Source organism: Diceros bicornis, chromosome 18 (genome assembly GCF_020826845.1).
Source record: "Diceros bicornis minor isolate mBicDic1 chromosome 18, mDicBic1.mat.cur, whole genome shotgun sequence".
Classification (NCBI taxonomy): Eukaryota; Metazoa; Chordata; class Mammalia; order Perissodactyla; family Rhinocerotidae; genus Diceros; species Diceros bicornis.
Window position 1 is genome coordinate 4157546 of NC_080757.1, and position 27951 is coordinate 4185496.

General features: G+C 41.6%; 1 protein-coding gene and 1 non-coding gene across 2 annotated transcripts; both read left to right on the forward strand.

Moving 5' to 3' along the window:
* The first annotated feature begins 296 nt into the window (after positions 1 to 296).
* On the forward strand, positions 297 to 27491 carry TEKT3 (tektin 3). The gene is made up of 7 exons (XM_058559257.1): positions 297 to 875; positions 3640 to 3723; positions 10516 to 10586; positions 14149 to 14292; positions 16625 to 16847; positions 20005 to 20159; positions 27275 to 27491. The coding sequence occupies exons 1-7, from the start codon at positions 297 to 299 to the stop codon at positions 27489 to 27491; spliced, it is 1473 nt and encodes a 490-aa protein (XP_058415240.1).
* LOC131418028 (U6 spliceosomal RNA) lies at positions 15717 to 15822 on the forward strand. Its single transcript, XR_009222824.1, has one exon. It is a non-coding gene; the product is annotated as a U6 spliceosomal RNA (small nuclear RNA).
* Positions 27492 to 27951: the final 460 nt, after the last annotated feature.

Consider the following 27951-nt stretch of genomic DNA (forward strand, 5'->3'; position numbering starts at 1 on the left):
ATGTTAGCTCAGGGCTGATCTTCCTCACACACACACACAAAAATGTGATTTTAATATATTCTAGAGATGTGGCGATGGAAAAAATATATTTTTGGAATATGTTATCACTGGTAAAGGTGGATATCAAATTAAAACAAATATCTAATGTGTTAGGGAACACTGCTACTAATACTAAGTCAGATAGGGCCTTTTATTTGTAAAAGTTTTAGCCAAAGATTAATTCATGTGACTGTCTATTTTTACCTTTTTTTTTTTTCTTTTAAACAGGAAAGATTTACAAATAGTGTTTGAACATCATGGAGCTTTTAGGTTCTACTTTAACGGCAACTTATGCCCACCCTAGACCAACACCAAGCAACTTTCTACCAGCCATCAGTACCATGGCTTCAAGCTACAGGGATCGTTTCCCCCACTACAATTTGACCCATAGCTTAAGCCTGCCTTGGAGACCAAGCACATACTACAGAGTAGCCTCCAGCTCGCCAACCCTGGCCCCATATTGCACCAGGTCTCAGAAGGTGTCCGAGAGCACCATGCTCCCCTTTGTTTCCAACAGAACCACTCTCTTCACTAGGTACACGCCTGATGATTGGTACAGGTCCAATTTAACCAACTATCTAGAGTCCAACACTTCCTGGCATAATTCAGAGAGACTAAGGGTAGATACATCTCGCTTAATTCAAGACAAATATCAGCAAACAAGAAAAACTCAGGCAGACTCCACCCAAAATTTGGGAGAACGTGTCAATGACATCGGATTTTGGAAATCTGAAATCATTCATGAGTTGGATGCAATGATTGGAGAGACAAATGAACTAACTGATGTTAAGAAAAAATTGGAGAGAGCTTTGATGGAGACAGAAGCCCCTCTTCAGGTAAATGTTAGACCTTATGATGAAAGACACTGCCTGTTTATGATTACAACCCACTGGTTGAATTTCTGAGGTTATTTATCTATTGAATTATGTTTCAATAGAAGCCGACTCCCTATCAATAAATCTGTAACTGGTTTCAGTAATGGTAAAACCATTGCCATTTTTACACGTTATATAGAACAACCATTTAAGTTGAAGGAATTTTGAATGCAAAGCAAAGGATGCTAATTAAAGAGACACCCTTAGTACACACAATGTATTATGGCGAAAATGCCTTCTTCCCATTTCTTAAATAGGCTGCTTGGTCGTTGCTGTCCCTGGATTAACTTACACAATATTTGGGGGAAAAAAAAAACTATACTTTTAGTCTGTCATGAAATACCTCCTATGCATATGTTATGATTCCACTTCAGGGGACAGTGAAATTATCCAATGAGACCTTCTTAGGAGGTGGAATGAGTTTGATTAAATGGCGACACGGGACTGAGGGTAAGCCAGGAGCGGTGGTCACAGAGGCAGCGTTGCAGTTGGTTGCTGGCCTCTGAGCAGGCGTCTGAGTGGGCTCAAATCACCTCTGACCCTCTGAGTGTGGGACGGACCCTCCAACTCCATTCTACCCACCACCATTGAAAGAAGACATTCTGTATTTGAAAATATGCAAATTACAGAAATGATTTCAGAGAGTGTATATAGTTTAATGAGAAAAGCTAACACCATTTTTCTTAATATTTGTATGGCTTGTTTCCCATGTGATAAGCATTTGCAGTAGGTCTTTATTATGACATCTGGAGTGGGAGAGTTTAGAGAATCAAGGAGCTAAAAGTCTAGGGGGTTGAGGAGTTTGTTGGAGACCCCTGCGCACTGTTACTTCCTTTGCTCCCCCTCCCCACTAAACACAAGCACACACAAATACACACAGCCACCAGAAATCCTGAGGAAGGTCGCTAGTACACTAATGATGTCTTTTTAATTAACTCATCTTGAATTGTTTTTGGGGCTCAGGAGCCCTTCCATGCTTTCTCCAGCCCCAGTTCTTTCTGAGGATTCCTGGTCTATTCTACACCTACCCCACCCCCATGTACTTTAAACTGTCCTTAAAATGACAGCCACTTACCCTCTGAATTTCCAGAGGAGATTCAGTTTCTTCCCCTGGCACTCCTTTCAGTGATGGCTGCTTTCAAGCAGATGGATCTAATTTGATTTTTTTTCTGCAATTTTTGTCCAGATGTTCTTGTGTGTTTGAACATTTCTATCAACACAGTGTCAGGAGGTCCGGATTACAATTAGAGTTAGTCACATAAACAGATACATCTCAAAAGAGAAAATACAGATTATCAACTAATATGAGAAAAAATGTTAAAACTCAATAAAAATGCAAATTAAATCAATGAAGTAACCAGTTTTGGCCTATCAAACTTGTAAACATGAGAACTGATAGCATCTAGGGTTGGCAAAAGTACAGAAAATGGACCCTTTCATTTATTGCTGTAGGACTGTGAATGAGTAGAAACTTCCTGGAAAGCAGTTTAGTAATACGCATCAAAATAATCAGTTCCCCTCAACCCATTAACTCATCTAGGAAATGTAAATTGTACTGTTAAAAAAATTAGAGATTCACTCAAAGATTTTGTTCAATGATATTATATCCAGATTACAGTGTACATACTATTATAGTTTATGCTTTTTAAAAATTTAACATTGTACAGTTGCCCTGTGTCGTGAAATAGTCTTTGAAAAAAAGTATTTTAACTTACATAATGTTCTTTCATACATAATTTATTGTTAGCAATCTAAGCTATTTTCCATTGGAGTCATTAACATACTTTGTCTCAGAGAAGATTTCATGACTAAGGCCTACTCTTTAATGTCAATCCTAAAAAGCATAATATAAAGTTGTAAGGACATTATAAACTCTGTTTTGTTAAAAACAAACAAAACAGTGATAGGAATAGGGCTAAGTCATTTTCTCCTTTTCTGTATTTTTTCTCTTTAATGGATAATACATATTATTTATTTATTTTTGTGTGTGTGTGTGAGCAAGATCACCCCTGAGCTAACATCTGTTGCCAATCTTTTCTCTTTTTGCTGAGGAAGATTGACCCTGGACTAACATCTGTGCCCATCTTCCTCTACTTTATATGGGACACTGCCACAGTATGGCCTGACAAGCAGTGCGTTGGTCTGTGCCCGGGATCTGAACCTGCGAACCCTGGGCTGCCCGCCAAAGCCAAGCGTGCGACCTTAACTGCTATGCCACTGGGCCGGCCCCAATACATATTATTTTTATACTGAAGAAAACAATAAATGGTACTTTAAACATAATCACTTGGGTTTTTGGCTAAACAAATGTTTTGGTGTCTTTAAAAATAATCATTTGTTTCTTCCTCATTCTTCTCAGTACAAAATATTTGGAAATAATATCTTGAAGACCGTGTTTCAGATTATTTCTAGAAGAAAGTAATGCCAAGTAATTTCTCAGATGCTAATTTGTGGGGATCAATGAGATACCATCTGCCTCATTTTGTCAACTTCCTAAATTAGGAATTTTTTCAAATCACCTTGAAGAGCTAACACTACCTTCTAACCAACAGCAGGATTTGCTTAGCTGTCACAGTCAGTTTCATGCTAGATTTCTAACAAAATGGCTTGAAAAATTGGTATTGGGAGTATCTGTTGACTTGTTTCAGAAACAGGTCATTAGAAGTGCTAGTCACTGATTTTAGTCAGTTTGTATTAGTGTTTTCCATTATTTGTGTATTTGTAGGTAGCCCGAGAATGCCTGTTTCACCGAGAGAAGAGAATGGGAATTGATCTAGTTCATGATGAGGTGGAAACAGAGCTGCTGACGGTAAATGTGGGGGAAATGCTTCAACAGGAAACTTAGGTGCAGACATGCAGTTAATGTATAGAAACAAAAAAAGATGTTATGTAAAGCCACTTATAAGTAAGGAGTTATAGTATCAGATGTTTATAGCATTTAGAAAAGATACTTTTTTTGTTATAAAAGTAGTAGACTTCCATTGAGGTAATTTTAAAATACATTAAAGGATAAAGAAAGCTAAAAATCACTTGAAGTTAAATTAGACAGAAATGACAGTTAATTTTGGAGTATTTCTTTTTATTAATCATACTTAGATGGGTATTACCCATCTCAAAGGCATACAGATGCATCTTCAAGATTAGAATTATACTGAACATATGAATTTGAATAGTGCTTTTTTTTCTGGATAAATGCTCAATGGTGTTTATTCTTAAATATAGATGTGGGAAGGCAGTGCTTTTTTTTTAAAGACAATTTTTTTAGAGCAGTTTTAGATTCACAGCAAAATTGAGAAGAAGGCACAGAAATTTTCCATATATCCCCTGTGCCCACACATGCGTAGCCTCTTCCATTATCAACATCCCCTACCACAGTGAAACAATAGTGCTTTATTCATTTAAAAATTGTATTAAGGTAATTTTCCCATATTGTTAGATATCCTTCAAGACGTGATTTTAATGGTTACATAGTGTTCTAAGGTGCTATCATTTAAAAAAAAAATCAATCCTCTCTTTTTGAATAGTTAGATTATTTCCCTATCTCACTCTTTTTTGTTTTCTATTTTAATAGCACTGCAGTGTACAAAAATATTATTGATAACTGTTTGTTTTGCTGATTATTTCCTTAGGATACATTTTAAAGAATGTAATTGATGTGTCAAAGGGTGTATACATTTGGAAAGCTTTTGCTATATAGCCAAATTGCCATCCAGAAGCCTATAGTTATGTCTGCACTACTATGCTGCTCTCCACGAAGCTCTCTTCCACTTTTCACCAATTAAATATGATTTAGTTCTAAGTTCTCTGATCTTCACTTTCTAGATTTGCCCCACAAGATTTCTGCCATTCCATAATATTTCAGCCATTACATGCCTGGGGCCCTACCTAATCTCTTTTTTCACCCCAGACACTCCATTAAGCATTAGATCTGCATCTCTAAGTGTCTGCCAAACATATTTACGTTGATAACTCGTTTTTTTTTGTTGTTGTTCACATTCATGAAGCCTAAAAGTGAACTTTTCTTCTACCCTGATGCCTTCTGCTTCCCCCTTTCTATTGATGGTACTGTTACTGGTTCCATTACTTTTCTGCCTTCCCCTTTCTATTGATGGTACTGTTACTGGTTCCATTACTTTTCTGCCTTCTCCTTTCTATTGATGGTACCAAGGTTCTCTGGTCACTGTGGCATGGCTTGCTGACCATCATCTCCTCCACCCCTGTAACCAGTTTCCAGCTCCTGTAAATTGTTCCTCTGATTTGCTTCTTACCTCTCTCCTTTCCATCCCATTCTCCCTAGCATTGCTCTAAATCATCCTTTCCTTCTTCATAGCTGGCTAGTGTGAAATCCCCAAATACCTTCCCTTCCCCCCATTTCACTTGGATCTGTACTGCACATGATCACAAGTTTTTCCATCTGCTAAAAACTGTTCCTTGACTCCCTAACTCCTACAGGAGGAAATCCACTTCGGCCTTCCATTGGCTGGCTCTCACCCCTTCCCAGTCTCATTTCCCACTCTGACTTGCTGAATTTCTGCTGCAGCAAATCAGTTCATTGTCCCTCAACCAGGGTTGCAGGGTCCCACCTTCTGGACTTTGTTTGATTGGTCCTTGCTAAGAAATGAATCCTGGGTAAGAAAGTAAATTTGACTAGCTAGCAAACTGGTCATCAGTAATTTTATCCTCACAAGTCATCAAGGGTCCCTTTTAATATTGCATTAAGATTTTAGTGACCCATTACATTAAGGATGATAAGCAGAAGTTTTTTCTTTGCTCTTTCCTTTCCTCTACTGCCTGACTCTCTGAAAGAAATATGAGTTGAAATAATATACTCAGGAAAGCTTTGGCCTCTACAGAGAAGGTATGCAACCTGCTTTGTAAAAGCCACAGTCCCTACCACTGCATATGAGTGATCAGGAATAAGACATCCTGAATGAAACAGCTTTACAATGATGGGTCCCTGCTCTGCCGTTTCTTCTTTCGCAGCCTCTAATGAATCTTGCAAGTCTTAAAATAATCTGTCATATACTTTGTCATCCTAAATGGGGAAGAATTCGCCAGCAAATATCTGTTGGCCTCTTGTTCTCACTGGTCCTGAGATGTTCTGTATGAAGTAAATTATAAGCCACTTCTAACAGCTTAACTTCAGTTTGCCCGTGAACACACTATGGTATTTCGAAGAGATTTTTTTGAAACTTGGCTACTTTAATGTTTCCATTATTTTAGCTCTGGAACCTGGCTACACCTTAGAATCACTTGGCGAAGGTTTTCGAAATATCGATGACTGGGTTTCACAAACAGAGATTCTGATTCAAATCTTCAGTGGGGACTAGGCATTGATATTTAAAAATATTCCCCAGATAATTTTAATGAACAGCCAGAGTTAAGAGCCACTGCTTTAAAACTACAAAATATTGTTGCTAGAAATTAAAGATCTGAGTAAACTGACTAACCATGTTCATGTACTGGAAGACTTAAATAGTGTTAAGATGGCAATACTTCCCAACATGATCCATAGATTCAACACCATTCCTATCAAAATTCCAGCTGACTTATTTGTAGAAATTGACAAGCTGATCCTAAAATTCACATGGAAATTCAAGGGATGCAAAATAGCCAAAATAATATTGGAAAAAAGAAAGTTGGAGGACTCACACTTCTTGATTTCAAAACTTACTACAAAGCTACAATACACAAGACAGTGTAGTACTGTCATAAGGATGGACATGTTGGTCAATGGAATAGAATTTGAGAATCCAGATATAAACCCTCACATTTACAATCAATTAGTCTTCAATAAGGGTGCCACGACAATTCAATAGGAAAGGAATAGTCTCTTCAACAAATGATGCTTGAACAATTGGATATCTATATGCAAAAGACTGAAGTTGGACCCCTACTTCACACCATATATAAAAAATTGAGTCAAAATGCACCAAAGATTTAAATGTAAGAGCCAAACCTGTAAAACCTTTAGAAGAAAATAGCATAAATATTTGTGACATTGGAGTAGGCAATAGTTTCTTAAATATGACACTAAAAGCACAAAGCACAAACAGCATAAGAAAAAATAGATAAATTGGACATCAGCAAAATGAAAAACTTCGATACTTCAAAGAACATCATCAACAAAGTGAAAAGACAATCCACAGAATGGAAAAAAATCTTCACAAATCATGTATCTGATAAGGGACTTGTATGTAGAATATACAAGGAACCCTTACAACTCAAAAAAAAAAAAAAAAAAAAGACAAATAACCCAATTCAAAAATGGGCAAAGGATCTGAATAGAGAGTTCTCCGAAGTGGATATGCAAATAGCTAATAAGCATACGAAAAAATGCTCAACATTAGTCATCAGGGAAATGCAAAATAAAACCACAATGAGATACCACTTCACACCCACTAAGATGGTTATACTCAAAAATACAGAAAATTACAAGTGTTACTGAGAATTTAGAGAAATAAGAACCCTTATGAACTGCTGGTGGGAATGTAAAATGATGCAGTTGCTTTGGAAAATGGTTAAACATAGAGTTACCATATGATTTGTAATTCCACTCCTACATATTTACCCAAGAGAAGAGAAAGTACATGCCTACGCAAAAACTTGTACATGAATGTTCATAGCAGCATTATTCATAACAGCCATTTGGAAACAACCCAAATGTCCATCAACTGAATAATGATAAATAAAATGTGGTATATCCATGCAATAGAATGGATATTTTATTCAGCTATGAAAAGGAATAAAGTGCTGATACATTCTACTAAATGGATGATCTTTGAAAAAATTATGCTAAGTGAAAGAAGCCCGTCACAGTCACAAAGGACCACATACTGAATGATTCCTCGCCTATGAAATGTCCAGATTAGGGAAATCTATAGAGACTGAAGGTAGATTAGTGGTTGCCTAGGAGAAGGAGGCTTGGGGGATTGGAAATTGGGGGTAACAGCTAAGGGGTGTGTTGTTTCTCTGGGAGGTAATGAAAATGTTCCAAAATTGGTTCTGGCTATGGTTACACGACTCTGTGAATATACTAAAAACCACTGAGTTGCACAGTTAAATATGTGAATTCTATTGTATGTGAAGTATATCTCAATAAAGTTGTGTTTTTTTAAAAAAAAAAACACAAGAACCACTGCTTTAGAGGTTAATATTTTTCAGGTCAGTAGCAGGGGCTGCTTTCCCTCAAAATAACTGAACCTGCAGCTAGAGTAATGGCTCACCAACTGAGGGGGTGCCAGGGTCATTGCCAACTAATTAAAGCAGTGAAGGTGTCCTGGAGCTTACTCAGGGGCGTGACATTAACATATCTTTTATTTTTACCAAAATGGGCCTCATTTAGTTATTTTAGAATAACTAAACATTAGCAAAGAAAAGAAGTAGGCTTAAAAAGCCTACTTTTGAAAAATGTGAGTGCAATGGAATGTTTTCTCATGAATCCTGTTGACTGTTACTCACATTCAATCAGTCATATTCCCCAAATTCTTACAGAATGGCTTCTCTTGGGGAATGGATCAGGGTACCATCTTCTTGGTGCTCCCAGACCATGCCAACTCCTGGGCCTTTGAAGCCGAATGAAACTTGGAGTGCAGATTAATAGATGTTATTATTGGGACAGTTCCAAAGGTCTTTGGTTGTAGGCATGCCCTATTTCCTTGAACCCTTCTGCCCCCGACCATCTGACATTCATCATATGACATTATTTAAATTCAAATATAAAAATTATTGTTGAAGGATCTTTTTTTTTTTTTATAACAAGAGTCTCATTAAATGCATTTTTCCACTAAAAGTTGGAGGAATTCTCACTATATGCATTGTGTACACACAGTATGAAAGTGTACTAGGATTTTGGGTTTTAAGTTGTGTTTTCTAAGCAGTACTTCATGCATCCTTTCCCAACACCTCCGTGAAATAGCTCCACACATGCGTGCACAAAAGAAGTCATAGAAAAAGGTGAAGATTGAACAACACTAAAAACTAAGACTGATGCACAACCTACTGTGAGAACGGGTGAGAAATCTTTGCTACCTGTAAGGGCAGGGAGAACCTTGGTAACAACGAGTAGCGGGAACATTAACTCCATTAATTCAGAGTATCAAAGAGTCAGTCAGTAGGGTCATCACTGAGAAAAACTCTAGGCATATTCAGTATTTTTATGTTAAGCAATAAAAGAATAAGAAGACTACATAGTTGAATAATAATTAATATTGGAGTGAAGAAAGCCTTTATAATCAAATTAACGAGGGCAGAAACCAAAAGGGGATATTTGATAGATTTGACATCATAGAAATCACAAATGTCTACATATCAAAACATCAGGCGCAAAACATAAATGCAGGGGCCAAACTGGTGAAAAGAAATCTTTCTACATATATGTATATTTATATCTATATATCTTTATATCTACATGTATATATACTATATGACATAAGTAATGAGAAAGGATTTTAAATATAAGAACTCATAAATTAATTTAAAAAAGTGGATAAGCGTGTGAACAGGCAGTTCACAAAAGAAGACATCAAATGACGAACAAATACGCAGTCATAATATTAGTCTTCAAATCCAAGCAGCTTTGCTGTTTTGGGGGGAGGTGTTCCTATCACATTGACAACGATTGAGAGGAGTGATAACGACCACTTAGTGTGTGAGGTGAGGAAGCGCACACTCATTTATTGTTGCAAATGGGTACAACTTTTCTGAAGGGCAATTTGGCTGTACTTGTCAAAACCTTGAAAAAGTATACCCTTTGGAGGTGTCTAAATATTTACTGAGTTGTTCGTCACAGTATTGTTTAATGTCATGGGAAAATTTTCAAGTTTAAAATGAAAGTATGGTCACTTTTTGCTTGAAAAAGTGGTAACAATGATTATGTGCACTTTTTAAAGGTCTTCTTGGTGCTATTTTGAGTTCCTAGATTTTCTAATGTGAATGTGAATTTCAGAGGGAAGTAAATGTTTATTTAAAAAATATCTGATACAACAAATGTTATATAATAGTGTATACATCCTAGCAGCATCAAAATGCCGTGTGTGTGGTCAAGCAGAACGGCGTGGCTAGCACATGTGTTTGTATGAGTGGGGTGTAGGGCACAGGCAGGACTGAGGGGAGGGCTGGTCTCTGTTTGGACCAAAGAACTGGTCTGTTGGAGGTTAAGTGCACTGCCAGAGAGAAGCCTCTTTTTGTCTGCCCTTTTTGCCTCCCCAATTTACTTTGTCTTGGAAGAGTAGTTAGTATAGAAGAATCCATGCATTAAATTCAACCTTGCACATCACCAGAATTTAATTAATTAGTTAACTAATTAATTAAGGACCAGAGATAAAAATAAAGAAAAACCCTAAAATTTTACCCCTGTCCCAACTTGTTCCATAATATAATTTTCCTGTAGTCCTATAAATGGTGAATCTCAGTCTAATATTTGGATTGCAATCTCATGGGGGCGTAAGGTAAATAAGTGGATGTAAAATTGTTTTCCTGTTTTACCTCACAGTTTTCCCAGAAACAAAATTTTCCTCATTGATGTTTCATTACATTGTTGACGTTGAGTGTTATATTCAATAATGAAAACATTAATGTGTTTTCTTTTTCAATTGAGTAGGAAGTTGATATTATTCTGTGTTGTCAAGAAAGAATGAAGCTACATTTGGATAAGGCCATTGCCCAACTTGCGTAAGAGCTTTACCTCTCTCTACAATTTAAGATCTGTCACGAAACTATACTTTCATGCCTCCCATTCACATTTCTCTTGGCGTCTTATATAAAGATGTCTTATATATGGATACACACACACACGCACACGTGCACATACATGGGTTTTATCCAAAGGTTAAGATGAGTACTTGCTTTAAACTTTTATTTGGAGAAATAATTTTGAGATGCTGTAGAAAGGATTTCTGCCCTAACTGGGAGTATGGCTAAGATTTCTTTTAACTCAAAAGACTTTTATTCTTTGATAAAAGATTGACTTGTATATGTTCAACCCAACAGTTGGAAGATTAATGAATTGTGGCTCACTGTTATAGTTATTTTCCATTTCTCCTTAAAGACTCAGCCCTCCCTGATTTCCTGGCAGACTCGGCTACAGCTTCCTTCGTGCTCTGATTACACCATCGCAGCATTCACTGCATCCCATTGCATTGTAATTGTAGTAGATAGTAGGTACTTAATATTTATGGTGGGGATGGGAGGGGAGAATAATAATCAAAGGAAGGTTTTAAGCAATGATAACAGCTGTCAGCATAGAAAAAGCATTGGCTGTGTCAGTTGCCTAACATGAGTAGAAAGATCAATGTTCTTTTGGTTATGGCCATGGAAAGAGTAGTGTTGAAGATGTCACATAAAGGCAGCGATAATTCTGTTTATTCTAATGTTGTCAAGGATAACATGTGATACACCCAAAGGAGTAAGTGTTGTAGAGGTGTTGATACTGCTTGCTTAGCTGCCTACCCTGCCCATCAGTATTGAGGCTCTGAAGGTCGGTGAGGTTTAGGTGGCTGAGACCTCTCTCGATCTGTGATTGGAGGCTCTTTAATTCAGAAATTGGCGAAGATAGGTAAAAGATTAGTTAAGGATGACTGACAGCACATGGTTTGGTTAACTGTACAGTTTACTCAAGCTATAAATACAAGGCAGTGCAGTTCCGAAATTAATTTCTGTTTCCGCCCCCTAGGAGTTGCAGAAACACAGTTTAGTGTGGTTCAAAGAACTATTTTATTCTGGTCCAGTTCCTAATCCTCACTTTCTTTCATAATCTAAAAGCCACTGCCCATCTTCCGTGTTCTTTGCTCTTCTTGGCCCAGATCGTTCCACCCTGGAACAGCCACATCTTCATATTGGTCCCCATTACAAATTGCCTCATTACTGGAGCTACTGCAGGCCTTTGCAGAAAGTTCTGTCTCTGCACGTGCACTTTTTTGGAATTTTTTGTTGTTGATCCTATAAGAGTTTGGCTTTCCTTTAATATACAGTGGACAAAATGCCTATCTCATTTCCTGGGATGGCTTCTCCAGGATTTGCGGGGGCCTGGATCCCTAATGTGGTCACTGGACTCGGGCCAGTAAAGGTGACGGGAGGAGGGTTTTTCAGCTCCACTTGTCTTGGAAGGAACAATGAAACGCTCAGTTTGGATCTCAGCTGAAAATGGAATCTCATTAGGCTGCAATGTGGCAGCCAAGATTTTTCCCATCTTGGCTATAAGACAGGTCAATGGGATGCTTCCTCAAAACCTTCCTAAGGATATTCTGAGGGCAGGTAAGAGGTGTCAGCCCAAGAGAGGAAGCCTATGGGGCATCTTGGTCCCAGATCACAAATGAGAAAGGCCTTCTAATCCCAGAGTTTCAACACAATAACCTGAGGCAAGAGACTGAACACAGAAGTAGCAAGGGGACGCAGCCTTCTCATCTTTCATCCTTTGCACATGTGTACTGTTTTAGAATTCACAAAATGCAGATGACTGGCATGCTGCTACCCTCATGTCTACTTTAAAAATTAAAAAAATCAGCTCTGACAGGTCAAGTGACTTACCCAAAGGCACAGGCAAGTTAAAGGGAAGCTGTGTCTAGAATTAGTCTATTCAATTCAATGCAGGCTTTACTGAGGGGCTCCTATAACCCAAGACCAGTTTTGGGTGCTGGGAATACAGAAATGATTAAGATCATCCAGTTGTCCTGCTTTTTCAAATACCATCTATATGCTAATGCCTCCCAAATTTTTATTTCTATCCCAGACCTTTCTCTCAATTCTAGCAACCTACTTAAGTACCTCCACTTGGAGGTTTAATGCACACTCAAGCTCAATGTGTCAGCTGAACTTCTGTGCTCTCCCCCGCCACGCACCCACAGCCTCGCCCCCTCAGCTGATGGAATTCTGCTATTCCAATTACTCCACTTCAGCTCTTTTTTCTCACTGATGTCCAATCTCCCACAAGATTCACTTGGTTCTGTCTTTAAAACATACCCAGAATCTGAGCACTTCTCACCTCCTTCACTGCTACTCCATTGGCCCAGGCCGCCACCATCCCTCACCCGGGTGACTGCATCTGTCTGCCAATGGGTCTCCCTGCCCCCTGCAATCTGTTCTCAACCCAACACCAGAATGATCCTTTGAAATTGTCAGTCAGTGGTGTCTCATTTCACCCAGAGGAAAACCTGACTTCTTCCAGTGTCCAACAAGGCCCTGAGTGATCTGGTTCTCACCCGTGAAAGTCTTTGCTCAAACATTGCCTCCTCAAGGAGTCCTACTCTGACCTTGCTATTGAAAACCATCACTCACACTCTTGGTGCCCTTTTTTCTGCTTTGTTTTCTGCATTGTTCTGCTAACAAATCACATGATTTGCTTATTCACTAGGGGTATTGCCTGTCTCACCCCCAAAGATGTGAGCTCCTTTGGGAACAGATGTTTGTTTTGTCCATGATGCATCCCAGGCTTGTAGAACAGTGCTTGGCCTGTGGTAGGCACTCAATAATCGGCTACTCCATGAGTAAAGATGTGGCTCTCCTGTCACCCACACCCGCCCCCCGGGCCTATCTCTTTGGTAGTGAGCTACTAAGTCTCCTCTCTGCCTGGCAGGGCAGGGAATGCCATGCATCTCAGAGCTCACCAAGGCCTCTTCCTTCCCAGAGGGGTGGCTGCTGGATCACACGAGTCTGGGGGCCACCAATTCCTGATCTCTTTTCCAGAACTCTGACTTCTGCCCTGGAGGTTAATTTTGACCTTTGGTTTCCATCTCCTGCCAAACTCCTCAGGCCTGGCATGACCACAAACTGAGGTCACCTATGGCTGGAGAGAGGCTGGCTGTAAATGTCTCATAACCGCTTGGGGAATTGCACTCAAAGAATGAAGGAGAAAGGAGTTAGGATGTAGAAGAGGAAAAGGAAGGTGCAGATGTGGGCAGATTACTCTAAACCAGTGTCCTGTCTGGAACAGTTTTTGTGTTAGGAAGATGCACCCCTGCCTGGGGCCTCCAGCTACCCGACTTCTGTGTATCTACACCTCTTCTCCCCAAACCCCTCCCTACCCCATGGAAGGGGCGGCCTGGGCAGGGTTCTAAGTACTCACATGTATGGACATCTCCAGAGAAGGCTCCTTTTGATTGAGAAGTTGGGCATTGTGTGAAGGAGGAGAGACCCTAAGAGCAGTAATGGGTGGGTCCCAACACAGAAGGCCATTATGCTTCCTCATACAAAATTGTTACCTAAACTTGAAGCTCCGTTTCCCTACTCTGTGTCTTAGAGCTAACAGAGCTTCCCAGCACGAGCTAGAGAAGGACCTCAGTGATAAACAGGCTGCTTACCGGATTGATGATAAGTGCCACCATCTGCGAAACACGTCGGACGGCGTCAGCTACTTTCGCGGCGTGGAGAGGGTGGATGCCACGTAAGTCAGGCACATGCCGCTTCTGTGATTTGGGGGTCGTTTAATTCATTCTCTCTCCTTTCAAAATGATGCAGCTTAGGTTAAAATGGAAGACACAGGAAGAGATGGAGAGGTAAAAGGCACAGCTGTTTTGGACAAGTCTTCAGGAGTCATGCCTGTCCTGTGGTCAGCCCTTGACACACGCATCCTGTATTCTTTTGTAAAAGAATATTTGTTGTTTATATTTATAAATATGAAAATAACATCTTTTTGATGCAGGAAACCTAGAAAACACAGATAAGCATGAAGAAAATAAAGTGTTGCCAGTATTGAATGCCCTAGACTTGGTGGGCTACAAGCTGAAAAATAGCTTCATGTTTTTATTACCACTGCTTGTTAACCTTCCTCTGTCAATGGTTTCTTTGCCAGGCTCCTGCACGCAATCTTGGCCTCATGTCTTTTCCAGCCATTCCTTAAAAAAAAATCAACTTGATTGAGGTGAAATTGACCCACAATAAAATGCATTCGGTGTAAGTGTATGCTTTGATGAGTTTTGACAAATTTCTATGCCTAGGTAACCATGATTGCAGTTGAGATAAAGAATATTTTTGCGACCCCAAAAAGTTCCCTTGTGTTCTTCCCACACTCATGCCCCCTCCCCCTTGTCAAGTGACCCCCAAATGGATTCTCTCCTGTGGGGCTGGTCACCCCCGGCAGCCCTCCTCTTAGCTCTCCGGCAGCAGGATGTACCAGCTTTGGCTTTTAAATTCTTCAGGTGTGAATCAGATTCAGACCCTATGTCCTAAGTGGTCCCCACAAAATGCCTCTTACTTGGCTTGAGGTGAGCAGGAAGCATCTTCCTCTTCTTCTTCCGGGACGGGGGGTGGGCTGGGATCGAACCCCACACTCTGACCAATTAGCCCTCCCTAAAGGGCCTCCTCTATTCCGGCATGAATTCTTAGCCATCTTATAGAATATCAGGTATGGAGCACATAGGGTGTTATTTTGGGTCATTGTGGCCTGAGGTAAAAACTCTGGTCAACAGTAAGAGTCTCATTTGATATCCTATTACATCACAAACAAAGAAATGTCACCCATAAGCCCACCACCCAGAGATGCCCAATGTTAACAACTTACCATTAGACCTTCCAATATTCTTCCGTGCATGTAGATATAGATTAATATTTTAAAATGATAGTATTACACAATACTGTTTTGTATAGCCTAATTTTTCAATTCATGTTATATCAAAAACATTGTGAACATATTCTTCTACAATAAGAGTTTACATATATGGACTACTTTTGTAAATGTACCATAATTTACTTTTGGACATTTAGATCGTTGGCATAAACAATTCAAAGATTGGCATAAATATTGCTGAAAACGAATATCTTCATGTATACATCTTAGGGAGCATTATTTCCTTAGGATAAGTTTCTATAGTGCTCTCTTCAGCAGCACATAACTAATGTTGGAACTATACAGAGAAGATTAGCATGGTGCCTGCACAAGGATGACATGCAAATTCATGAATCGTTCCATATTTTTCATCCCAGAGATGTCATGTACAGTGTAGTGATGACAGTTAACAATACCGTATTATATATTTGACAGTTTCTAAGAGAGTAGATCTTAGAAGTTCTCATCACAAGAAAAAAATTTGTAACTATGTGTGGTGATGGGTGTTAACTAAACTTATTGTGCTGACCATTTCACAATGTATACATTTACTAAATCATTATGTTGCACACCTACCTAAAACGAATACAATGCTATATGTCAATTATATCTCAATAAAAAAAAAATTTCCGGAGGTGAAATTTCTGGGTTATGCACATTTGAAAGGTCTTGGTTTAACCTCCAGCATGTTTGTACCAATTCAACATTCCTACTTGCAGGATATGAGAGAATCTTTCTCTAAACATGCTCACCAGTGAATTATCATTCTCTTCACTCTTTGCTATTCTGATAAAGGGTTGTTTGTATGTTGTTGTTTTCATTGGTACTTCTTTGATTACTCCTGAGGTTGCATATTTCTTTACATGCTCCTTGGGCTGGTGCAACACATTTCACATTTCTAATGAACCCACATACCCTTCATCCATCCTTTTCTCCCCCCAGATTAGCAGAGGACTTAATTTATACCTTGGATTTAAAGAAAATAAGCAGTAAAATAGGAGCAATTAAGAAAAATTTAAAATAAGTTTTGCTCTGAGGTTTACATTTTATGCGGTAAAACCAGGATCCAGTGATTTGGGGTTTTCTCTTTCTCAAGATGAGTGATTGCCTACAGACGGTCTAGGCCGATTCGTCATTGTCACCATTGTATGGTTCTAATTCCTTTTCTCAGGATCTCAGTGCCCGAGTCCTGGGCCAAATTTACAGATGACAATATTCTCCGCTCTCAGAGTGAACGAGCAGCCTCTGCCAAACTAAGAGACGACATTCAAAACCTCTTAGTTGTGACTGCCAACGAGATGTGGAATCAATTCAACAAAGTGAACTTGTCTTTCACCAGTCGCATTGCTGAAACTGCAGATGCTAAAAATAAGATTCAGATTCACTTAGCAAAGGTAAATCAGGCCTGGGTGGTGCCCCTTAGCTGACTTGGGTAAGTGGAGCAGGGGCTCGGGGACCACAAACCTCTCACCACTCCCAGAGAGACGCCTTACGGCACACGACTTCCTGGCCACGCAGACTGAGAAAAATGAAAAACAGCACAAAGCACACCATTTATTTTAGCCGGGTAGCCAGGTGTCAAAATGAAATTGGAACCCACTGGGTTTTGGAACACAAAGAATGCACTATGTAAAGAAAGGTTCTTAGTATTTAATAGAAACAAAAATATTATTATTAAAGTTTAATGAATCACTGTATGTAACTAAGAAGTGAATTTATTATTAGAACATATGGTAGGAATGTTTTCTGTTAAATTATTTCAGGCTCTTTTTTCTGGAGTACAAAACCAAATACAGGAAACTACTAGGTAGTTCAAAGTGTTTCTGATATTGAACTTGTTAACTTTTTAAAGTGCTCTAAGAGTTTTACGATGACAATAAAATGAAGGATTCAAGCAGAATTCGTACGTTTCAAGATAACCAAGGAGCTCTTCTTTTATTTAGTATCAGTCTTGGAGCACTTATTATTTCTGTAGATTATGCTGCATTTAATCTATCGTCTCTTGTTTTAAGAACCTTCCACCATTGGCCATGTCACTCTCAGGTGATATTATCCAGTCGACGGCACCATGTTTTCCCAGGCTGCAGCAATTTACCTTTCCTTCTCATGGTGTCTTCTTTGGGCAACAAATATTTATTGAGCTAGACAGTGTGGTAAATGTTGTGAAGGGCAGAAAGAAGCAGAAAATGTAGTTTTTCTTCCCAGGAAGCTTATACTTGTGGAGAAGGGATGCATACATATGAAAAGCTTATGAGCAATTGGTAACAATAAAAAAATTACAAATTGTGGTTGCCAAATAACAAATACAAGAAGTGTTTTTGGGGTTTGGGAGAAGGCGTGAACATTCTAGGTGGGGCAACATCTTGAACAAAGCCTTGCAAGGTAGGCAATCAGACGTTGAGTTCAAGTCTGTAAAGAGACCAGTTTGGTGTGGCTAGTGTGTGTTCTGGAGAGAAGCTTGGGAAGGTAGGTTGGAGCCAGACTGTAGAAGACATTGATGGGAAGGTATCCATTGGGCAGTAAGAAGCCATTCTAAAGGCCTTTTAGAAGACTGATGTGATGGAGTCCCTTTGTTCAACAAATTTCTATTTACTACTGTACGAGTTTGTTAGGGCTGCTATTTATACAAAGCACTACAGACTGGGTGCTTAAACGGCAGAAACTTATTGTGTCACAGTTCTGGAGGCTAGACGTCTGAGATCAAATTGTTGGCAGGGTTGTGTTTTTCTGAGGCCTCTCTCCTTGGCTTGTAGATGACTGTCTTTTTCCCCTCTGTCTTCACATCGTCTTCCCTCTGTGTGTGTGTCTGTCGTAATCTCCTCTTCTTACAAGGACACCAGTCATATTGCATTAGGACCCACCCTAATGACCTCATGTTAACCTAATTACCTCTTTAAAGGCCCTGTCTCCAAATACAGTCACATTCTGAGGTACTTGGGTTAGGACTTCAACATATGAATGGGGGTGGGGGGCAGAGAAAAAGATAGAATTCAGCCTATAAAAGCTACATTTAAGGTGCAGTGCTAGGCACTTTGGGGTATGCACCCATGAAAGAAACACTGACCTCGCCGCCTTGTATCTTAGAGTGAGGCAAGACATGTACGTACAAAATGATAAGTTCCCTCAGAAAGGTGTAGAACGAACCCCTTGGAGCCACAGATGAAATGTTTGGTTTGTTTAGCAGAAGGAGCAGTTATTTCCAATGGTGAGAGAGAGGGATGGCTTCACGGAGCAGGGAGCCCCCAAGGGTGGCCTTGGTGATAGGAACAGTGTAATGATTTTCAGCAGGTGGTTGAAAGCTTGGGAGAGAGGTCAAAGCTTAAGTGACAGATTTAAGAGTTCCTGGTTTACACAAGTGCTGAGTCTGTGTGATTACACGAGAGCTCCGTAGGGGGAAAGGATGTAGCAGAGAAGTGGTCGGACTACAAAACCTTGCACTGGAAGTGATGAGGAATAGTTAGAGAGAGAGGCAAGGAGTTAGGAGAGCGGTTGGCCAGAGAAAATAAGCAAGACGAGAGTTTCAAGGAGAGGGAGACATGGGAGAGGCCTCATCGTGGGCTTTGAGAGTGCAGGTTCATGAGGGCAACTAGGGCCGGAGACAGAATACAGGCGCCACCTGGAGATTAGGTGGGCGGGAAGTGGAGGGAGTGAGCAAGGCCACTGTTGAATACATTTGGCAGTGAGCGTGAGGAGAGGGGTGGGAGGGCACCGATTGGAGAGTACCCACCTGGGATGGGATGAGAGAGTGGTGGTAAAGACAGGAGGTTTTAAAAGTCTTCGGGTGATACTCGGGCATGTCTCCAGGCAACAGGAAAGGGGCTGAGGAAGAGGGAGAACAAGGGGAGGCATGTGGAGAAATGGGAGTCGAGAGGTCAGGTAGTGGGAGAAGGAAGGGTTTGCAGAGCATAGGAGGGGGCCTCACTTGACAGGGGAGGAACCAGGGAGAGATCAGGTTTATGCAATCTGGGGGACTGTGTTTAAGAAAAAGTCTATAAAATCAGTACTACAAAATTGCCAGTGCTCCTCCCTTGCACGTGAGACACCCTGAAACTTGAAGTGGATTTGCTTTAAGGCAAATCCTCCACTAGCAGGAAAACATGTCTACGAGATTAGTAAGAAGAGACAGCGGGAAGATAAAGAGGCAAGGACATATTGGTGTGAGGAGGGACGTTAGGACCACTCAAACCTTACGGCCTCACTTTTCTCAGAGTTACACACAGATATGTGCCGGTAAATATTTAACAACCCCTGATCTGGAGTGGAGGGGGAAGCTCTGATTTGTAGCATTTGCCCATTTCTGTGGGCTAAATACTCCCACCATGGCTGATTTCACCCGGAGTTGGGAAGAGATGCGCACAGTCAGCTCTCCAGGGCAGCCCCACACTGCAGGTGCCCCGGGGTGGGGCTGGGAGGGAGCGGGGCTCTCAGAGAATCCACATCCCTATTGGAGAGGGTGAGGCACCCTGGCACCTAGCGGACAGGCAGGAGGCGGGAAGCGGGCTGTTGAGGGCACAGCACCAAAGCCTCGGGCACTTGCTTCTGTTCCCACAGACTCTGCAAGAGATTTTCCAGACTGAAATGACCATAGAATCCATCAAGAAGGCCATCAAGGACAAGTCTGCCTTCCTGAAGGTGGCTCAGACCAGACTGGACGAGCGGACGAGGAGACCGAACATAGAGCTCTGCCGAGACATGGCTCAGCTACGGTGAGGAGGCGGGAGCGCCCCAGAGGAGGGGCAAGCTCCGGCCTTGGGACAGCCATTGGCCTGACTGCGGCTCTGAGCTCTGTATAAAGGCGCCTTCTGCCGACACGCCGGTAATATGGAGGGGCATGGTAAAGCTCATCGTGTGGGAGCATTGGCCGGCTAGTGTTTCATGGGCGTGGAGTTTCAGTTGGGGATGATACAAAGTTCTCGAGATGCATGATGGTGATTGCACAACATCGTGAATGTACTTAGTGCCATGAACTGTACGCTTAAAAACAGTTGAGATGGTAAGTTTTGGGTTATGTATATTTTACCACGATTGAAAAAAAAAGGATATGACATCGACACTACATACAAAACAAGTCTCAATAAACATTAAGCCTCATTCAGTGGGGCCAAGGTGGCCTTTGGTTTCCTTAGCACTTCCCTGGAGTCTTTGGAGTTTCCAGAACACCCCTCTTACAAGCAGCAGAGTGCGTTGGCTTGCTGTGTGTTGGCTTGCCGTGTATTTCTCAGGGCCGGGGGACTCATCAGAAAAGGGACTTGTGGTACCAATTCCACTGACCCCTGTCTGTTTGCTCTCACCCATTTGCTCTCATTGGCCTCATTTGGCGGTTAATATCTGCTCTCTCCTCAAGACCATCCTCCTGATCCCCTAAAACCTCCGAAGATCTCATTTAGGCTCATTTCAGTTTGCTCTGTTCTCAGTGGAAATTGAAAACAGCTGGCCTTCATCAAGCACGTCTCCCACATATACATGGCAGGAGGAATCTGACACCACAGTTTATCTACAAAACATGGATCTATTTTATTATTATTATTTAACTTTGAAGATTCCTTTTAGGGTGGGCTTGTAAGGAATTGGCCAAGATTCAAACCTCCCCCCTCACCCCCCAATTCTGGCTTCATTTCCAATTTCCCAATACCTGCCTCTGCCTTTTCTTTCTGGATTTCATCATTGCTATTCTTAGATCATGAAATGCTCCATGCAGAAGCAAATTAAATTTATAGCAACAATAGGAGGAACAAAGGGGCAACACTTGAACTCCAAAACACTTTCTGGTGCAGTAGGGAGATGCCACTAGCCTTGTCTTCTACCTGGTCCTGTGATAGAATTCCTTTATCATCATGAAAGGTTTATCTGAGGGGTAAAATGATTTTGAGCTCTACCAGAGAAGCAAGTGGTGGGTTGAGGCCGTGGATTTCCTGGAGGGGAAGAAAAGGGTGATCTTTTTGAGGCCAACAGTGATGAAAATAAAGATAGTGATGGTGATAATAATAATAGCTGCTCCTGTTTACTGATCTCACTCTGCTGGGCACTGTCCTGAGCACTTTACACTACCTCATTCATCGTCTTCATTTTACAAATGAGGAAACTGAGGCAGCAGTGGGCTGAGTGACTCAGCCAAGCTGGCACCTGGTGGTAGGAAGGAGAGCCACTTTTTGAATCCTTGCCCATCTCACTGCAGAGCTCTCTTCCACCAAACCAACTATTTGCTTCAGCTTTTCTTGTCTTTCACGTTGCATGGTGATTTCACCATCCGCCTATCACGTACCTGATCTTGTCTGACCCTCTCAATGCCCATATGGGACGAATTGGCAAAGCAGGTACTGGATCCTCATCTCCTTCTCACAGAGGATAAACTGAAGGTCACAGAGGAGATGTTACTGCAAAACACCCTACACGTATAGCGTACATGTTGTCTGTGCTGGATGCCAAGAAGCATGCTTTAGAATATATGCAAGTGCCCTTCATCTCCGTCGTTAGCTGCATTTCTCCTAGTGGAGGCCATAGGAGTTCACTCAGGCTACATGTTTCTCAAAGTGGGTTCCATAGAACTGCTACTCATACACAGCCCATAATTTAGGATAAGCTGCCCTCCACTCGAGAGGTGAGGCAAGCCCACAGACAGCCAGTCTGGAGTGTCTGTCTGCTTCAGAAAAGCCTGGGAGTGAGAGTACACCCATTTGGCCACTTAGGGTTAGGTCACAAATTGTGGCTTTATGCAAATATTATTAGGAGAAGACCAGCTGAAGTTTCATTCTCTGAAAATTTCTGCAAAGTCATCAAGAGTAGAGATGGAGGAAAATAAATTATGCAGATTGCCATTAGACAAACACAGGGTTGCTTTTTAAAAGAATTTTGAGTAGTGGTCTAATTTGACTTTGGAGTTATCAAACAAGGAGGCAGTCATGGCTGCTTCTGAGAAGCTGAATGATTTTTACTCTTTTCTCCCCCTTTGCAGCTCCCAGAATTTGCTTTTCCTTTATTTCCTGTCGACTCCATAGTATGTCTATTTCCTCTGCTCCTTTATTGACTTTGGGACAAAACCTACTTTTGTTTCTGTAAAGATTTCTTGTTAAAATATCATTGCCAAAAATATGGTCCTGGAGTAACAACAGTGGAATTTAGGATTATTATTGGGGGAGGGGATTATGTTCCTTATTTAACTGATCATTCTGAAAGCAACCCTTTGGCCATCTAGATTAAGAAAAAATAAAAACCATAAACTCAGGGGAGTGAGGACTGAGAAAAATTGCCGTTTTCATTTCAAGACCTTTATTTTCATTTAAAATTTTCTAAACGGGTTCTTTCAAAAGTAATTCTAAACATTCTTGGCATCTTTGGTGGCAGGCCAGCCCAGGCTCTGCTGTACTTAAATAATCTGGATTTTTTTTTTTATACTACGGTAGCTTTATTTGTATTTGAATGAAAAATGTTTTTCAGTTCTGTAATTCCCCCAAAATGAGTGGTTTCAGCAGAACAGCTCTCTGTGATCTGCCAAGAACAAGGAAACTGCAAGTGCAACGTGGCCTTGAAAGATGATGAAAAATGTATTTCTAGTGGCGAAAGTTGAGAGAAGTGTAGCATCTCCTAGCTGTGTTCACGAAGCAACGGGAAAACAAGGACGTTAACTGCCTGTGTTCTATGTAGCTTGAATTCCCTTTTTCTGTTAAACATTGATATTTTAACACCGATGTATTTGAAAAAGTTCCCTCGCAGATAAATTTTCCACTAGACTAGTATTTGGCTGCGAGCAGTGAAGACTCGTATATCATTCTGCTCCATTTCCTACCTTGGGGTTCAGGGTTCCCTTTGAAGCCAGTGGAAGGGGCACAGGGCGGGTGGGAGATGAGAGGCAGGCCCCGTGCGATTATAAACAAGCGGCTGTCGTAAATCCCAGCGCCGGCCGATTGCAGCAGCCTCCCCGAAGATCTGTTTCTTTGCTAGGGATATTTTATACCCTGGGATCTTCAAAAAAGGCTTTCTTTTTAATCCAACTTGATCTAAACAACAACAAAATATGCTTTTAGATCAGTTCTCAGATTTTGTGTTTACCAATCCGACACCAAAAGAAACTTCGGCACTTAGGTTTCAATTCCTTCCCTCCCCATTGAAAGGAAGAAAAGAGTACAGGTTCTAAGACGAAAGGAGACAGTGTGGATGTGTTCTCACGGCTTGTTGTTGCTTCCGTGAGCCTTTTTGGGGGCCGGTTGTGGTGCCCTCCCCTTCCTGGGCTAGCTGCAGGTGGCTTGGGAGCAGAGCCTCCAGGATCCCTCTGGCCTGTGCTTTCTCTTCGTCACCTGGGGTCTGGTTCCTGTTCCTGGGAGACCCTGTGGACTTGGACCTCTGGGCAGCTCCCTACCTCCCACGGCGACCTCCTTCACCTGGAACATGGAAGTCGGTCCTCATCCAACAAGTATTTTTTGCCTGCCTGTCAGCTATAGGAGGGGCTGTGGATGCAGCCATGAGCAAGGCCGGCTCAGGTGGGTGGTGGTTTCCTGGAGATGATGGCCTGCAGGGCAGACGTGGTAAACAGGCAGTGACAAACACCCTCATGGCTGCAAAAGGGTTGGTGCTCTTGAAACACAAGACATCAGGCTGCGACCTAGTCCCAGGGTTAAGGGAGGAACTTCTCGAAGAAGTGTCTGTTCACCCGGGTTTTGAGGATAGCATAAATTAGAGGGATGAAGAGCCCAGTAAGGGCCTTCTGGGCTGAGGGGATGGGAAGGGCGAAGGCCCTGCAGTCAGAGACAGAGCATGCACATTCGAGAACATGCCTGCAGAGCGGAGAGGGAAGGGTGCAGTGTGGTGAGGGTGTTGTGAGGCTTAGTATGAGACAGGAAAAACAGGATTTTACGATCGAGGGACATGGGGGCAGGAAGAAGAGGGCAGGGTCAAGATGATCAGAAGGTTTTTGGTTTCAGCATCTGCAAGGATGACATTGCCATTACTTGAGATGGGACCCACAGGTGGCCTGGGGTGCCGGTGATGCATCTACTCTGTACCCCACCTCAGCCCAGGTCAGCCACAGACTGGCATATCCCCCAGGGAGCATGTGCAGAAAGTGGGCATGGTGGAGCGGTCCCGGGGAGTTCCCAGAGCATCATCATCAGATTGCTGTGCCGTCCCACGAGATGTGATGTTTGCTCCGTCGTGGAGTTGATCTCTAAAGGTCAAAGAGAGTTCAAGTCCCTCAAAATTGTGCTTCCTTTTTGAAAAATATTTATTGTGTTCTTTCTGGCTTTAAGAGTAGTATCTGTTCATGATAGAAAAAAATCAGAAAATGAAATAAAAAATAAAACCCATCCTCAATTCTTCATGCCATTGAGGGATAACCAATGTTAGCATTTCGTTGTGTTTGCCACCAGGCACATTAACAAAATTGTGATCATGCCGCATAGAGGATTTTATATCCAGACTTTTTCAACCAACGTTATATTCTCAGTTTCTTTCCCCATGGGAAGTACAAATTCTTTTCTAAAAAGTATTGCTCGCATAGTGGTCCAAGTACATCTGGCTATAGCATCCATTGTCATTAGGCATTAATGTTGTTTTGTGCTGTTCTCTTAGAATATTACTCAATACAAGCTAACACTACAAATAAATTATTCCTTTATACTTTTATGTCAAACTTTTCACCTTGCTTATTTTTTTTCTAAAAGTTTGTTCAATTTCACAAGTAAGATATGGATATTTTCTGATTTCAAAATGAGTTCAAATAATACAGATCTATATGGAGTACAAAATGGGAGTCCCCTTTTCTGCCCTCTCCTTCCCACCCCCAACCCAAGCAACAGCTGCTAATTTGGTGCATCTCCTTAAAAATGGTTAGAATTTTGGGCCGGCCCCGTGGCTTAGCGGTTAAGTGCGCGCGCTCCGCTACTGGCGGCCCGGGTTCGGATCCCGGGTGCACACCGACGCACCGCTTCTCCGGCCATGCTGAGGCTGCGTCCCACATACAGCAACTAGAAGGATGTGCAACTATGCCATACAACTATCTGCTGGGGCTTTGGGGAAAAAAAGGAGGAGGATTGGCAATAGATGTTAGCTCAGAGCCGGTCTTTCTCAAAAAAAAAAAAATGGTTACAATTTTTTCTTTAGGAAAAGGAGAGTATGGAGGGTTTTGAGTAGAAAAATTATTGCTTTGATGCCATCTTAGTATTCTGTGAGAGCCCACTTTGTGCTGACACTATACTGGCCCCTGTGGTAGGGTCACCAGCTTTTGCAAATTGAAACACAGGACGGCCAGTTAAATTTGAATTTCAGGTAAACAATAAATAATTTTTTAGTATAAGTATATCCCAAATATTGCATGGAATATTTATACTAAAATAATTATGCTAAGTAAAAATACTTACACTGAATATTATTCGGCCTTAAAAAGGAATGAAATTCTGACACATGATATCAGATGGATGAACCTTGAGGACGTTATGCTGAGTGATCTAAGTCAGTCACAAAAGGACAAATACTGCACGATTCCACTTATATGAGATACCTCGAGTCATCAAATTCATAGAAACAGAAAGTAGAATGGTGGTTGCCAGGGGCTGGAGGGAGGAGGATGAGGAGTTATTGTTTAATGGGTACAGAGTTTCAGTTTTGCAAGATGAAAAGAGTTCTGTGGATGGAAGTGGTGATGGTTGCACAATAATGTGAATGCAGGTAATGCCCCTGAACTGTACACTTAAAAATGGTTAAGACGGTAAATTCTATGTTGTGTGTATTTTACCACAATTTTAAAAGGTACTTATACTAAAAAAATTACACATTTATCTGAAATTCAAATTTAACTGGGCATCCTGTGTGTTATCTGGCAACCCGGCACTGTGGGGATTACAAACAGGAATGAAATGGGCTTCCCCAAAGGGGTCCAGGATGCTGAAGTCCACTTCCCAGGTCTCTGCTTCTGCCCTTTTCTCCCAGGGAGCTGAGAGGGTGGAGGCAGGTAAGGGACCTAGGTCGTTATTATGGCCTCGGGGGCTCCCTGTTTCATTCTTAGCTTCCTGGATAAGTGTGTGAGGCATATAAGCACGTGTGGGCCGTGTGCCTGTGGGGAGGGCAGTTCATTGATCCCCTGGCTCAGTTTCCTCATCTGTAAAACAAGGAAGCTGGGCTTGATGACTCTCACATTTGTTTTCCAGTCGACAAGTTCTGTGAAGCTGTAAAATTGCCTTGGTACAATGATTGTAACATGGTCTGGATATTTTTCTATGATCACGAAATCCTTTTCTATCTCTAGGGACGTCCACATCCGTATGTGTTCATTGTCACTGTTCTCTTTATATTACTGTATATTTTAATTCATTTCATGCACCTCTAGTCGGCTGATAAATGAACCCCCATATAAAGAAAACTTTAACTTTGAATAACTAGTTAAAATGTGATGAATTTGGAGTTGTGTTTTCAACTGACTGGAGGCAGGCAAGAGAGCAGCAGGGTAATTAAAAACAGCTGATGGGTAGTTCTATGCAAAACTGTAAGGAGAATTACCTAAACTCCCTGTACCTCCGTTTCCTCATCTGTAAAATGGGGATCATCACAGTCTCTACTTCACAGTGTTGTTATGGGGATTAAATTGTCTGATCGTATAAAGTACTTAGGATAGTATATATATATACCATGCACAAGCATCGCTTCCTTTGGAACTTTGCAATATGAAGTAGTTTGATGTTGGTGTGACCATGTGCTGCTGGGGGCTCCAGGTGCGCCCAGCACAGCAGCCACACCTCCAGTAGGAATTCACTAACCACGCACGCCCTTAATTCAGCCAATCGCCGGTCGGGGGTGTGGCCTCTGCTAACCTCACGGTGCTTTTTCCCCCACGCAGCCTTGTTAACGAGGTATACGAGGTGGACGACACCATTCAGACCCTGCAGCAGCGCCTGAGGGACGCGGAGGACACCCTGCAGTCACTGGTCCACACCAAAGCCACCCTGGAGCATGAGCTGGCCGTCAAAGCCAATTCCCTGTACATCGACCAGGAGAAGTGCATGAGCATGCGCAAGAGCTTCCCCAACACCCTCCAGCTGGTAGGCTTCTGTTAGGGGCCCCGCAGGAGGGGTTTTGTCACCCCTCAGGAAAGGTAGAACGAGAGCCCTGAATGCTAACATATTCACTTATTAAAGGATTCTGTTGAGAGAAATGTAGCAGTCTCCTGTCTTGGAAAGGCATTCGTTTGTGTCCAAGCCTTACTTCTCTACTAGTTACTAGGCCTCTGAGCTATGGGAAGGATATAAAGAAATAGAATCATCTGTAATAGGGAAGGTAAAAAAGATTATTTGTATGATTTTTGTTATTCTCTGTGTCACGTCAATGGGCAGGAAGGGAGAAATGCATGATGTCTGAGGCGGTGGGGGCAGGAATCACAGCGCGGTGGGTTTTGAGCCATGCCTCAAAGGAAACACGCAGAAGGAGAAAGGCCTCTGGCTGTGTGGTAGTTGGGGTAGTTTGAGCAAAAACAAAGGTGAAAAAATATAGACTGCATTTGGAACAACGGTTAGGAGA